The sequence below is a fragment of the Pezoporus flaviventris genome, unplaced genomic scaffold (genome assembly GCF_033815535.1).
Source record: "Pezoporus flaviventris isolate CSIRO_AGI_PZ_B2104156 unplaced genomic scaffold, CSIRO_AGI_Pfla_v1 ptg000050l, whole genome shotgun sequence".
Classification (NCBI taxonomy): domain Eukaryota; kingdom Metazoa; phylum Chordata; class Aves; order Psittaciformes; family Psittacidae; genus Pezoporus; species Pezoporus flaviventris.
In genome coordinates, this window is record NW_026892598.1 from 2,695,035 (window position 1) to 2,709,285 (window position 14,251).

Genomic DNA, 14,251 nt, shown 5'->3' on the forward strand with positions numbered 1-14,251 from the left:
GAAGGAAAAAACAATCAATGGCTGCTTCAGTGAGCAATGGAAAAGGTGGAAAAAGTTGTCATTATCAACTATGCATGGCACCCATGATACCACCTGGGAGAGGAGAATCCAACAATTATATATGCAGCAGGAAGAAATCCTGACACACTTTAGCACCAAGATAAAACAGTCACCTCAACTGATACATGTAGATTTTTGCAAATTGATTTATCCCATAAATTACTCCAGAATTGTTAACAAATTAGTCTTTCCAACAATGTAGTTATCATCTTTGCCTTTGCTAAATAAACACTATATTCACACCTAACAAGGGAATTCCCATTTTGGATCTTAGAGGAGATTTAATATATTCATGTTATTAATGATTTATAACACTTTCCCTCAGATTTCACTCATTCTGCTGCTGAAGAATCGTTTTTTACATTAGATCTTCTGTGACAAATGTCTATGCATAATATTCATGCAGGGACTGCCATCAGCATACTGAGAAAATATTTTAAATATTTAAGAGAGCATTATTAATGCAACAAAGCATATCATAGCAATGAATGAAGAATCACAGCATTGGAACCAAGGTCTATTTTTTCATTATAACAAAGAAATTTCTATTTGGACAGGGCTTTGAGCAACCTGGATTGGAAGGTGTCCCTGCCCATGACAGGAGGGTTGGAACTAGATGATCTTTAAGGTCCTTTAAAAACCTTTAAACCATCTAACCCAAACTATTCTACGATTCTGTGAAATTCTAGTCCACTCATTCCTGGTATTTACTGATGCTCTAGACACAATTTTATAGAAGTCCTTACATACCATTGGAATCATAAAAGACTGAAATTCTTACACAGTTCTGGCTTGAGTCTCTTTAGACTATCAATTTCCTGAGAAAGAGTAAAATTCCCCAGTTTTTTTGCACAGTACTGTAGGACTTTGGAAACTTAGTTTAAGAATCTGTTCTACTTATCTGTTACACGGTCATGAGAATGTCAGGTAGCTTCCATGTGCCAAATTTGTCCAAATTTGTTATTCTGATGAGTTTAAAAGCTATGAAAATGGTGGCTACATAAATAATACCAGCAGGAAAGTAAGTACTCTCCAAGGAAGGTATGAGTACCAAATTAAAACCAGAATCCCCATTCAAGGTCTTTTACGAAAAACTCACCAAAAATCCCTAGACATCACTCCTTTTTAAGATCTTCTGAAACAAAATACTGTAGAAAATTTAGTATGCAAAATAACTGTTTTAACTAGTAGTAACTTTAGCCTAGAATAATAGCTCATATTGTAGGGTTAATTAAGAGGTAAGCATCAGCACCTTCTGAATCGTGAACCTTTTTCTTGCTGTGTTTGGATGCAAATTAAACATAGCATAATCACATATAGAAGTACTGGAGAAAGGTACTGATATTTGAGCTTCCAAAGGACAGCATTCCACCTGACTGTATTGCCAGAGTGGGGTTAATATTCACCTACCAATCGATACGAAGCACTTTACAGCACTGCTGCTGATTTCATTCTTCTTCCTGTCTGGCTGGATTTTTAATTAAACAAAAACTTTCAAGAAACGTATTATCAGAGCCTATTCTACAGGTTCTCTGAAATGATTGATTAGCATCATTCCACTTACTTTGCAATAGTACCAGCAATCAATGAAAGCAATTACACTCAGAGTGCACAGAGAAACACAAGATTTGATGACCCTTTAAAACTTCAATTATCCCTGTAGCTAAATAATACTGCTAAAACACCCATATTAATGATTTATGCTCCTGACCAGTCCTACTGCACTTAACTACTTGCTGTACTGATTAGACAGGCTACCTGGAGTTTCTGATTTCCCTCACTTTGGATTACAGAACATGGCCTTCATGTAACAGTTTTTGGATGGGTAGCAACAGGTTACAGGCACAACAATATGCCTCTAATTTTGGTTTTAGCAGAACTTTGTTTTCATTATCTGGCCATAAAGAATGCCATAAGAACAATATTGATATTCAAACAGCAACAAAACATAAACTACATTTCTGGACAAGCAACACATCTTCCATCTTCATTTGAATGCAAACGAGCAGTTGCACAGCAGAAAGAAAGTATTAGATGTATTTTCATCTGAAAAATCTACATCTTAGAATACCCTTGTGGTGGTTGTTACCACATGGATCTTGAAAGTTTAAGCAATATATTTGTTGCTTTCCACACGTCACAAACCTGTGACAGAACCATAGCAGAGGCACTTATTTCCCACAAACAATAGATCTGTGTTTGAAAAAACTCAGACTCCAGTTTCATTTGTTGGAAGAGCACACCCTCCTTCTCACCAGCTCCTTCCTCTTGCCTCATATTCCCAGAGGAGCTCCCAGAAGACTGAACAGATGAAGCAGAATGGGTTTTAACTGACAGTTTACATTGAAGATCACCATCTAAGATTATCAGAACTCTCTCTATATATATATTTGAATGCCACTTCTTTGTACTGTAAGCTTCAAAGGAGGAATCAGCACTTTCAAGATGCAGGGTGCACACAAAGTTAATGTAGTGTTTAATTAATTCCATTCTACATAACAATGCTTGCTAATCAAATCAGAATTTCAAACTGTGCACACATTTGCATATTCCTTCATGACCACAAAAAAAAAAGCAAAATAATAGATTGTTTAATGGTGCATTGTTGCTTGGAGTTAAAAGAGTGATGATAGAGTATTAGTGATGAGCAAACTGAGCATTATTTATAGCACTGAATTTATTATTTACTGATAACATCCATGCCCATCTTTGTTATCAGCAGAATTCACTAAAACCTAATTACCTTGCAGAATCTTTGCCAATTGAGAAGTTTCGGTGTTTCCCAAAGTGCAGTTTGCACTAACATGGTGACTTCAGCTACTTGATACAATGTCTTGCTTCAAAATAACCTTAAAAAACCCACATAAACGCTGAAGATCCAAGCAGGAAGCATTGTAAATTTCAAGCTACCATTATGAATTAAAATCCAAATGGAACAACTTCTATATCTGCTAAAATCAATGATTACAGGCAGGAAACTGGCATAACCAAGCTAATCTAGGGAAGACGCAGTTTACTGATAGCAAAACCAAAGAGGCTGGAATGCCTTTGCAGCATGTCTGAGAACACAGCATGAGCTCCAAACACCAAGTCACAACCAAGAACAAAGGGACTAGTGTACAGCTATGTTGATACAGTGTATGCATCACATCTTTTTTTTCCCCCAAGAATTTCAGTTTTTATAAAAGTCACGTGCTGCGGTCTGTTGCAAAATGCGGTTAGAATTGTTAAAATTCATAAATTACTGTTCCCTAACCATAGGATTTTTTTATTAGTTGCATGTAACATAGAAGATCTACACTTTGTGTAAAAGGACATCAAAATAGTGCAGTAATACCACTAATACAACTCCTTCTATTTTGAAACAAATGAACCCGAAGAGATCAAAATAGGAAATTAATGAGCATTTAGCAGCTAAGGTTACTAGAAACCTCACATTAGGAATCATAGAATCATAGAATCGTTAGGGTTGGAAAGGACCTTAAGATTATCTAGTTCCAACCCCTCTGCCGTGGGCAGGGACACCTTACGCTAAATCATATCACCCAAGGCCTCGTCCAGCCTGGCCTTGAACACTGCCAGGGATGGAGCATTCACAACCTCCCTGGGCAACCCATTCCAGTGCCTCACCACCCTAACAGGAAACAATTTCCTTCTTATATCCAACCTAAACTTCCCCTGTTTAAGTTTTAACCCGTTACGCCTTGTCCTGTCACTACAGTCTCTAATGAAGAGTCCCTATCCAGCATAACTATAGTAAAAAGCCAGAAATACGTCCAAGTACATATTGCTATTTCATGTAGTAGCAATTATGTGTACAAACCAGGAGTAATTTTGAGCTACATGCAGAACATGAATAATTATTCTGAGTTAATGCAAACATGATAATTAAAGCACTTGAAACAGAATGGTGATTGGAACTACCAGAGCATAAAGGGGTGCTAGTAACAGACATGGCAAGTCATTATCTCTGGTGGGAGGGAGATAGATACATAAGTAATAGCTACCTGCAGACCACTGAGGAGTTCGTTGAGATATGAAATATAAGGGAAATAGCAGTGTGTTAAGAAAATGGTGTCATTATTGAATCTATAATTTCAGTATCCAGGGTTACACTCTTGGCTGGCTTGAGCCAGGCTCTGGGCTCTCAAGCATGCCTATGGGCTGTACTGCCTGTGCAAGGTCCTCTAGGGGAGCAGGACCCAGAGGCCAGGAACTGCACAGATGGCTTTGAGGGAGAGGTTTCTTCAGTCCATTATCAGTTGTGTGCAAATTCATTAGAGTTGTTAACATATTTTGTGGTCTGCTTTTATTTACTCTTCGTAAAACAACCCTAAGGAAAACAAACCAGTGACTACACCAAAGTACAGCTTGGTCCCATCAGAAATTACTTAAAAATAGCAAAAAAGCCATTAAGGTAGCATGTCTTTTGGTTGTTGATTCTGTCAATCACCTAGCAACAAAGCGACAGAGTGGTCCATTAAATATACATGTTAAAATCTTGAAGCACAGAGAATAGTAAAGATGTTTACAGCCAGACTCTGTTTTCATGATGGTTAAATTCATATGTAAATAACCTGGTGTACCTATCACCCATCAGTGCTTCAAAACCCAGGGCCCCACTGCCACTTTAATTTTTGGCCTCTTCTGACAGGGGATAACTTGGCAAGAGCAAACAGCACAGAAGTACTGCTCTCCCCAGCTCAGTATGGGTTAATGTCTCCATTCAGTTCCACTTACAAATACTATTGTATCAGCCAAAGAAAATAATGTTTTATGTAATTTCCCCCCTAGCTACAAAATCTCAGGAGCTGCAAAGGCTCCTTAAATATTTCTGACATTGAGAAGACACTAAAAAAAGATGACTTTCTAACTAGCTGTAGCAACATGCTTTCTGGCAGTGCCTTGCAAACAGCTCTGAAGAGTTCAAGCGTGCTTTTATATACTTTATTACAAGCTGCAGATTCCAAAGCTACCTGATGGCTCTGTTTTATGAGAGCTATTAAGTATCAGATACATTACAGCCTCTGGTGTCTAAGCCACTGGAAAGAAAAAAAAAAAAAAAGAAAATTAACTTTTCTTAGGTGTCCTTGACCTTCCTTTGAAAGTTTCCCCAAATACATGTGTGCTGCAGGCTCTCAAAGCCTGGATTAGTAAACCTGGCTACTACGGTTACAGGAACTGCCATAAACAATCACAAAAACCCTTCACTAATCACAATCCTGCTAGGAAATAGCAAGAGGCCATTGTATGATCTCATGCCACAAGCAGGCACTTCTCCAACAGAGCGCTTGACTTCTGAAACGCAGTTTCACCAGTCCTTTGTGATAGTGAAAAATTAAATAAATGCATGCCATTCTGACTGTAAATGGGTATTCCCTTAGATATCTGGATAATGAAGATTCTGGATAATAAACAACCTCAGCTCCAGATTTTAGGCTGACCATGAAAACGACAGAAATCACAGACTCATTAAGTGGCTTGGAATTAATCACCAAGCTTGAAGTCGCAAAAAGTCACGCCAATAAACACATCTTTTGAAAACACAACAACCCTTCTTCCCCAAAACCCCAGGCTAACTTTGAATGAACACAATTGATCAGACATTTGATTTTACTTCAGATGTGAATGAGATTATAAGAAGAATTTCCTAAACCCGAAGTGGAGCTTTGTCAGTGTTGACTGTTACCAGCCTCCCTGAAACATAACTTGCGGGCATTTGCTTAACCCAGCTGAACTGGTGAAGTTGCTCACAAACACACAAGGAGCATACTTCTTCATTTAAAACTTTTGTTTTTATCCTCAGAAAATGAATATCAGAAAGGTCTGATAGATTCTTTTTTTCCCCCTTCTTTCTTATATTTATAGTTTACCCTGCTGGGCTTGGTCACATATGTGAAAAACAGCACTGAAGAACCAAGTAATCAAAAATTCATTTAAAATACATTTTGAGCTAGGAAGGTTATATTTTCCCTGACGTAGTCCTCAAGCGGCCTCATTTTATCCTTATGAAAAAAGAAACAGCTAAAACACCACACATACTACATTCAGTCAGAAACTCTGTCACCTTTTATCATCATTTCTAACAGGATTACGATGCTCTCAGCACCATAGCTATTATGAACCCTGATAAGGTTGCAGCAGATACACAGGATTGCATTGACCATTGTTCACAAGAATCAGGCTGAGCTTCACACAGCAGAGGCTGAACCGTGCAGAGCACAGACCAGTTTAGACCACGAAAGAAACCCCATAAGGGAGCAGAAAACAGAAGGGTCAGACAACTTCATGAAAAGGTTGGGCAGCTTCATGAATTTCATGCATTTCATCTAAATGGAAAGTATAGTACAAGTACACAAAAAAGCAACAGCGACTGTTGTGATAGGACAAGGGGTGACGGGTTAAATCTTAAACAGGGGAAGTTTAGATTGGAAATAAGGAAGAAGTTCTTTACTGTTAGGGTGGTGAGGCACTGGAATGGGTTGCTCAGGGAAGTTGTGAATGCTCCATCCCTGGCAGTGTTCAAGGCCAGGTTGGACAGAGACTTGGGTGACATGGTTTAGTGCAAGGTGTCCCTGCCCATGGCAGGGGGGTTGGAACTAGATGATCTTAAGGTCCTTTCCAACCCTAATTATTCTATGATTCTAACATAAGAGAAAAATACTTGTACAGTGTTTAGAGATTTAAACTAGGCATGTTGATTGATACAAGGAGCAATTCATTTTCTATTTCATAAGGGAACCTACTGTCCTAATAACACTGGAAACACAAACCAGACTGCAGACACTTAGACTCTAGTATGAAATTAATGTTTGGTTTGTTTTTTTTTTCTCCTAATCCTGTAGGAACAGGAAACTATTTGTGTAAAATTAGAGGATGCAATCACACCTCAGCAATTCACTGTGTTTTTTTAGCATTTATAGGAACATGCTTTTTTGTGTGGGCTACGTAAAGAATCTTGAAAGAAACTTGAAACACAAACTTACATCTACTTATTCATTTTTTACTTAATTCACAAAAGTACTGGAATCTCAACTGCAAGCTTCTTTTAAGGCAGCTTCATTTCTGTCCTGACTGTTGAGTAAGATCCAGACAAAATCTAGGTGCCACAGTAGACAGCTCATTTGAAATCCAAGCCTTCGTAAACTATTGATTTGCTATGCTAACCTATGCTTGTGCTCCTTATGACATGCCTTCACAAAGGAACTGGCAAAATAGGAGTCCTGATTTCAGCTGGGATAGAGTTAGTTTTCTTCCTAGTAGTTGGTGCAGTGCTGTTTCAGCTTTAGTTTGGGAGCAATGCTATTAACCCACTGATGTTTCAGTTGTTGCTGAGCAGTGCTTACCCTGATCAAGGACTTTTCAGTCTCTCACGTTCTGCCAGTGAGGAGGGGCACAAGAAGCCAGGAGGAAGCAGAGACAGGACACCTGACCCAAACTAGCCAAAGGGGTATTCCATACCACAGCACGTCATGCCCAGTATATAAACTGGGTGAGTTACCTGGAAGGTAACCTCAGGCCAAGCTGGGTATCGGTCAGCAGGAGCATCACTGTTGTGGGTTTTATTGAGTTTTATCTATCACTTTGTTATCTCCCTCTTCATTATTACTTAGTATTATATTGTACTTCAATTATTAAACTGTTCTCACAGGTTTTAGCTTTTTTTTCACATCCTCCTTCCCATCCCACTGGCACAGGAGGGGATGGTGAGTGAGTGGCTGCATCATGCTTAGTTGCCAGCTGAGCTTAAACCATGACAGACTCTTCTGGTGCCCAGCACAGGGCACCAAAGGATTGCTGTGGTTTAACACCAGCTGGCAACTAAGCCCCACAGAGCCACTCACTCACTTCCCTACCAGTGGGGAGAGAATCAGAAGGGTAAAAGCGAGAAAACCCATGGGTCAAGATAAATACCCATGGGTAAATCAAAAGCCACTTGTGTAAGCAGAGCAGAACAAGGAATTCATTCACCACTTCCCATGGGCAGGCAGGTGTTCAGTCATCTCCAGGACAGCACAGCTCCATCACACACAACAGTTAACTTGGGAAGACAAACGGCTTAACTCTGAACATCCCCTCCTTCTTTCTTCTTCCCCAGCTTTCTATGCTGCTCATGACACCATATGGTGTGGGATATTCCCTGGGTCAGTTTGGGTCAGCTGTCCTGGCTGTGTCCCTTCAACTCCTTGTGCACCCCCAGCCTCTTGGCCTGTAGGGTGGGTGAGAGGCAGAAAAGGCCTTGGCTCTGTGTAAGCACTGATCAGCAGTAACGAAAACGTTCCAGCACAGATCCAGAACATAGCCCCTTACCAGTTACTATGAAGAAAATTAACTCTACCCTAGCCAAAACCAGCACAATGGGAGAGAGCCTAGGTAGGGAAAGGGAAAAAGGAAGCATTGGTTAAAAAATATGATGGATTCAATACACCGTTTTGCTGAAACTTTAAAAAAATGGCTTAAGATTGTACAAGATTATATACTTCTACAATAACTGGAAACTCAAAAAAGTTTAATCTTAAATGAAATACTACTTTAAATTTGGGTACTCTCTATTCTTTAAGCTCACATGATTCCCATTTTTCCTTAAAATAGTATTAATTCCAGTGGGAAAAAAAAAATACTTTACAACTTCCTTATGTAGCATAGGCAAACATAAGAGGAATACTGTTCTAAAATAGCCCTTAGCAAGATGCATATGCCTTACACGATATAATTTGGACAACTTTACATATTACTGTAGCTTGCTTGATCCTATCATTAAGACACATTGACCTTGGAACATGCTATTTAAAGCTTGCAGACTATGGGAAGTTCAGTAGTATGCAGTGAGAGGCTCAAAGAAATCCATCTCTTACAGAGCTCACTCAGCCTATCCACTGGGCTAAGATCCTATCATGCTAGCCCAATGCACTCATTTTTAGAGAGGTGAAATGCTTGAATTGTATCATGAGGGTAATCTAGAAGTCATATACATGCAATCATGTTCATAGTCTAATATGCTTTTCCTAATTGACTTCAGACCTGTTGATGTCCAGTGCTGTCCAGGTCAGTCTGCTGGAGGTACAGACCATGGCCTAAAGGATGGAATTTCTTACTGCAGATGAACCATTGTGGAAAACTCAATGTCACATGAGAGGAAAAATATCCCCACCAAAGAAGTAGAAGGAAAAAAATCAACATACTGCAGGAATTGAAAGACATCAGTATTTCCTTTCCCCATTTGCCCTTTCAAAGATCATGATCAGAAAGAAAACATTTCAATGAGACTCATCCTTTCTTTACACAAATCTTTCTTAATGCTAGAAGGAGTCAATGTTATGTAAAGACAAATTCAGCACCTTCCAGATACTGCTTTAACCCCAAGACTTGTGGACGACAATAGAAGTGACACTGACCTCACTCAGGGTATATTACATTATATTAAAACACCCTTATGAAAAAAGTGCATTAACTACTAAAAAATGCTTATTTATTCAGCTTAGAATACCTTGTTATATCACTGTTATTCCTCCATTTTACAAAGCATCTTAATTTATCATGGTGACTCTTGTGTGATGGACAGATGCTTTTGCAAGTAGCACAGCCAATGGCTAGAATATAAATAACCCTTAGGAGTGTGGTACTTGTAGGGAGGTGCAAATAAGCCTTAGAGGAGATGGCATGCAAGTTTCTCTGTATGAAGCTGCTCAAGTTTACCTCTCTCTCATCTCCACTCCTCCCCTCATTTTAATATTCTCTGGCTATGAATGCACCTGTCAACATTTAAAGAGCTGTTACCTATAGTTATTGATCACAGCTGAAAGGTGTATTGAACTCCTCTGAAATAAACTAATTAAGAACAATTCCAGTGACTAGAAAGCATAAAATTCATCACAGACTTTTCTGAAGCCAATACAGAAAGCTTATGTCTGAAGCCAGACAGAAAGCTTACATAGCTTTCCCCACGGTTTTTACTGTTCTCCTGCTTTAATTTGAGGACCCGTAAGTGGCTGAAGAGGATGTATGTCTGTGGAACTATAATTTACTTTTTGGAGGATGGACATAATTTCAATCATGCAGGAAGACTGTAATAAATGTAAGGAGAAGGAAAAAGAAATAATACTATGCCACAATTAAAAAACGCACCAATTTCCATGACCAGGTTTAGTACTAACTCTATTATTCCAGAAACAGAAACAACTCAATTCTTACCTCCAACTGCTACAAAGTCTGATGCCCAGACTTCACACTGATGTTCCAACAGCACCTTAGTTACATGTATAAAAAAATCAACCAAAACACTATAAAACACACATTGCAATAAACAGCAGACAATCTTGCTTTCCTCTGCATTAGAGTATATGCACCATTAAGGATTTTACTGTGAAGGTGCTTGAAAAAGCCTCCTTATTTGCTAGAGAATTCAGCAATTTCACTAAAGAGCTATCTGATATGTTTGGCAATGCAAAGTAAAGGCGCTAATCCCTGGCAGAGAAAAAAAATATTCAAAAAAGTACTCACCCCCTCAAAAAAAGCGATGTGTTGCTGTTGCATGCCTCTAGCTCCTCTGTGGAAATGGATGCAACACTATACTGTTACAGGTGCGATGGGATGACAATAAATGTCCCCAAAAATGCTTCAGATGAAAGATACAAAATTGAGATGAAGGCACCCAAAACAGAATACCATTCTAGTAGCTAAGAATCATTAAGAATGAACAACCACCCTCCAAACTGGCTAATACTCCCTTGCATGAATTCTCCTAAAGATACTTGGGTTTATCCCTTACTTCTGAGAACGCTACTCTTAAGCGTTAACTACTATGAAGAGAAGGTTTTCACATACTAGGAAGAAAACAAAACCCAAAACTTCCAAATCACTTCAGGTATATATTCAACGCAACAAAGTGACCTTACCTTCAACAGTAACAGGGGAAGTTACTAGTTAGTGTGAGCTAAACAGAACATTCTGAAGGTTAGGATGGAGATGAAACTAAGATGCCAAATCATTAATAATGGCTATTCAGGACAGAAAGCAGATGCAAGAATTAATAATCTGAATTTTGCTCCTGGGAAGAGTCTGCTACAACACTAAGAGGTGTGCTCCATTAGCCTCAGTAAGGAGAGCAAAAGGAAGATTCTTTTAATTAAGGCTGGTATTTGGGATGCAACTGAAGCATGTGGATTTTGTGTCCAACTGAAACCTTGCAAGATAGAAATCATCGCAAGATCGCAAGAGTACCTATAATTGACATGGTTCTTGGTATATTCTTTGATTCTCACACATCTACTAAACTGATGTTATTTAGTAGACTGAACTCCAGCACCTAAATCACAATAGGTTTGAACAGTACCAGCTTCCCTTCCTGAGTATTTTTGATTCTCAATTCCAAAAGCTAGGGGAAAAAAACCTTATTAACAGTCTGTTTCCTCCTTGCAGAGCACTGCTTTGAGACAATCTCTGGGGCTGCAAAAAAAAAATCACCTGTTGTGAATTTTGAAGGCCATGTGGTCTCAAGTAATTACCATATTCTTAAATGGATGTATTGATAATTGCTTTCCTAGACTCAAAGTTAGTTCCTCATGGTTACTTTTCCTTAATACACAATTTTTCTGGCATTATATATAGACTTATAGACAGGTACGAGATACTTGGTCTAGCATGTGCAACCATAAACACACAAAGCTACAATTAATGTTTCTCATACAATTTCTTAAGAGAAAGTAATAGAAGAGAACTTCATGTATTTGTCACAAAGTTGCTTGGTGAATAGAAGCTGAGTAGTAAAGGCAACTATTAGGTCCTACTTATATACAGAATTGACTGCTGTGAAAAAGCTAAATGTTACGCAGGTAAAGGACATTTTCAAATAGTTGCTGACATAGTTCAGATTCATATTTCTCTGTCTGAATCATGGCAGATAGTACAGATGTGAAGAAATAAATTTATGGAGAATGTGACTCAGTATTACAACATGTAGAATTTATCCTCAAGCTATCAAACCCCTCGGCAGCCGCAGATGTCTCTTTTAATGGCTACAGTCTACTCACACAGTCAGGGCAGTGATGTACCTCACAGGGTTATTTTGGGGGGAGGAAGAGAGCGAATCCATCCTCTAAGATAAAACAAAATGACTCTATCATTCTGACTAGGAGACAAGCTTTGTATGGCCTGAATTTTCAAAAGGTACCAACAAGAGAACAAGACTGAATAAGAAAAAAAATTACCGAGCACACCAAATGTTGGTCACATCAGTGAAATAAAATTTCCAGGTGTTCATGTGACAATCAGTGATTAAAAGCACACTTTTTTTCCAGGAAAACATATGGCCACAGCTGCTATCTCAGTTCTGGCCATAGGTACAAAATGACGAATTCACTATTAGATCTTTCCCTGCTGTCAGTGCTGGCCCTCATGAGAATGAATCTACATGAAGAACAACCTGGCTATAGTGACAGCCTTTGGTCAGTGCTAATACCTCTTAGATGAAAAAGCTTTCCTAAGCAATTAATTCTTACAATTTTCCATGTAATTTATAAAAGTAACTTAAAAAATGACTGTCTAACTAAGGTGGGCAGAGGCAATTGAAGAGTTTTTTCCTATACAGAAAAAAAACCATAATGATAAGACATAAATAAATGGAACTGATGGAACTGACTTGGATCTTCCAGTTGTTCTAATGGAATCATGAGAAGTCAAGGCAAAAGGTAATTTTAATAATAAACCAGCCACATTCAAATAAGTTAGTCTACTTAAGACAATATAAATGAAGACTGACAGACACACAGAAGGAGATATCAAAGAGGTGTATTGGTTTAATTTTCTTCATAATTAGTACAGAAATATATGCATCTTTATAAGAATTACATACATTTTATTTAGATTAAGGTATGTAATGAGAAAAGTATGATTCTCTATCATAGCTGGGAAATAAGAAAAGGACAATATTAACAGTTATGTTAATTTTGTAACTTTCTGTCTACAGCAATTAAAACACTGGTGTATTAGCAGTATAATAAATCAGTATATTGATGTTAAGTAGCTTGCAATGTTTCAATCATTGGTTCTGAATTAACTGAAGTTTCTATCTTCTCAAGTTCTTCACTGCTGCGGTAGATGATCAAGCAGTTCAGAGTTTGGCGTAATCTTTCAGGATCATTTCCAGTTTCTGGCTCAGCATGATGTTCCCCTTCACTTTTAGTTTACCAGAAAAGAATGCCTACAAAAAGCAGGGAAAGGAAAAAAAAAAATTAAAAAAAATGTATTCAACTGTTCACCCACAGAACACCAAACAAGAAGACGAAGACAGGTGTGGCTGTTCAGTGCTCAGAAGAAAGCCCTCAGTTCACAATGCTCCCTGGATTTTCAACACAAAACCATCCAAGTTCAATTTTAATAGCATCCAGAATGACAGTTTTCTATCCAGAGTGCAAGACCGAGTCTATCACTTAGGGGAAGAAACCAAGTACAAAGCAACTTCATTGGCCTCCACTTCTTTTGTAAGTATAGCACAGAGGACTTCTGGTATAAAAGAAACTTCTTCACAGAAGCTGATGGCAAAACTTCACAAGGGCAGGATAAAAAGCTCTGATTCCTCCCCTCCCTGTGCTGTATATATCCACATATCCTTATATGAAAGGAGAAAATGGAAAGAAAAGGTCAGTTACTGAAATAAAAGCCCTAATGAAAAGGTCAGCTACTCATTCAAATTCGTAATAAACCCAAATACGTACACACATGTTGCAAATAAATGCACCAGCTTTATATAGGGCATACTGCTACAAACTGGAACTAAAAAAGATTTCATTGTGTTTGCAGAATCAAAGATCAACCAATACTTTCACTGAAATGCTGGTGTATTACATTTTATTGTCCCTACTTCAAAGAGCTGTATACCCTGTTTGAACCTAGTTCAGTATTTTTTAAAAACTAGTTTTGCTTTGCTGTGGCTTTGCAATTTGAAAGCTCTTTGAAAGTTCTGAAACAATGTGCTTTTGCATAGTTCCATTAACTTGAAATACATTCAAATAAGGAATAGAGAGAGCCAGCACAAAAGAATTTGAATAGATGCTTTGAGCTTCTTTAGATGAAGAACTTCACAGGAACTCAGAGGAAATACTAATGCCGAAGAATAGACAATGTTCCTGAATTGCAGTCACTTTTCTTTAGCATTCTGAAGAGTATACATCAACAACTTGTTTGTTTACACTTT

General features: G+C 38.2%; 1 protein-coding gene across 2 annotated transcripts in view; it reads right to left on the reverse strand.

Annotated features, from left to right (window-relative positions):
* Positions 1-12,830: 12,830 nt before the first annotated feature.
* HSD17B4 (hydroxysteroid 17-beta dehydrogenase 4) overlaps positions 12,831-14,251 on the reverse strand; it is a 64,083-nt gene continuing 62,662 nt past the window's right edge. For both annotated transcript variants that reach the window (XM_061468698.1, XM_061468699.1), the window contains exon 24: positions 12,831-13,258. In XM_061468698.1, the coding sequence (XP_061324682.1) occupies positions 13,169-13,258 (90 nt within the window). In that variant the 3' untranslated portion in view covers positions 12,831-13,168. The remainder of the gene's footprint in view (positions 13,259-14,251) is intronic.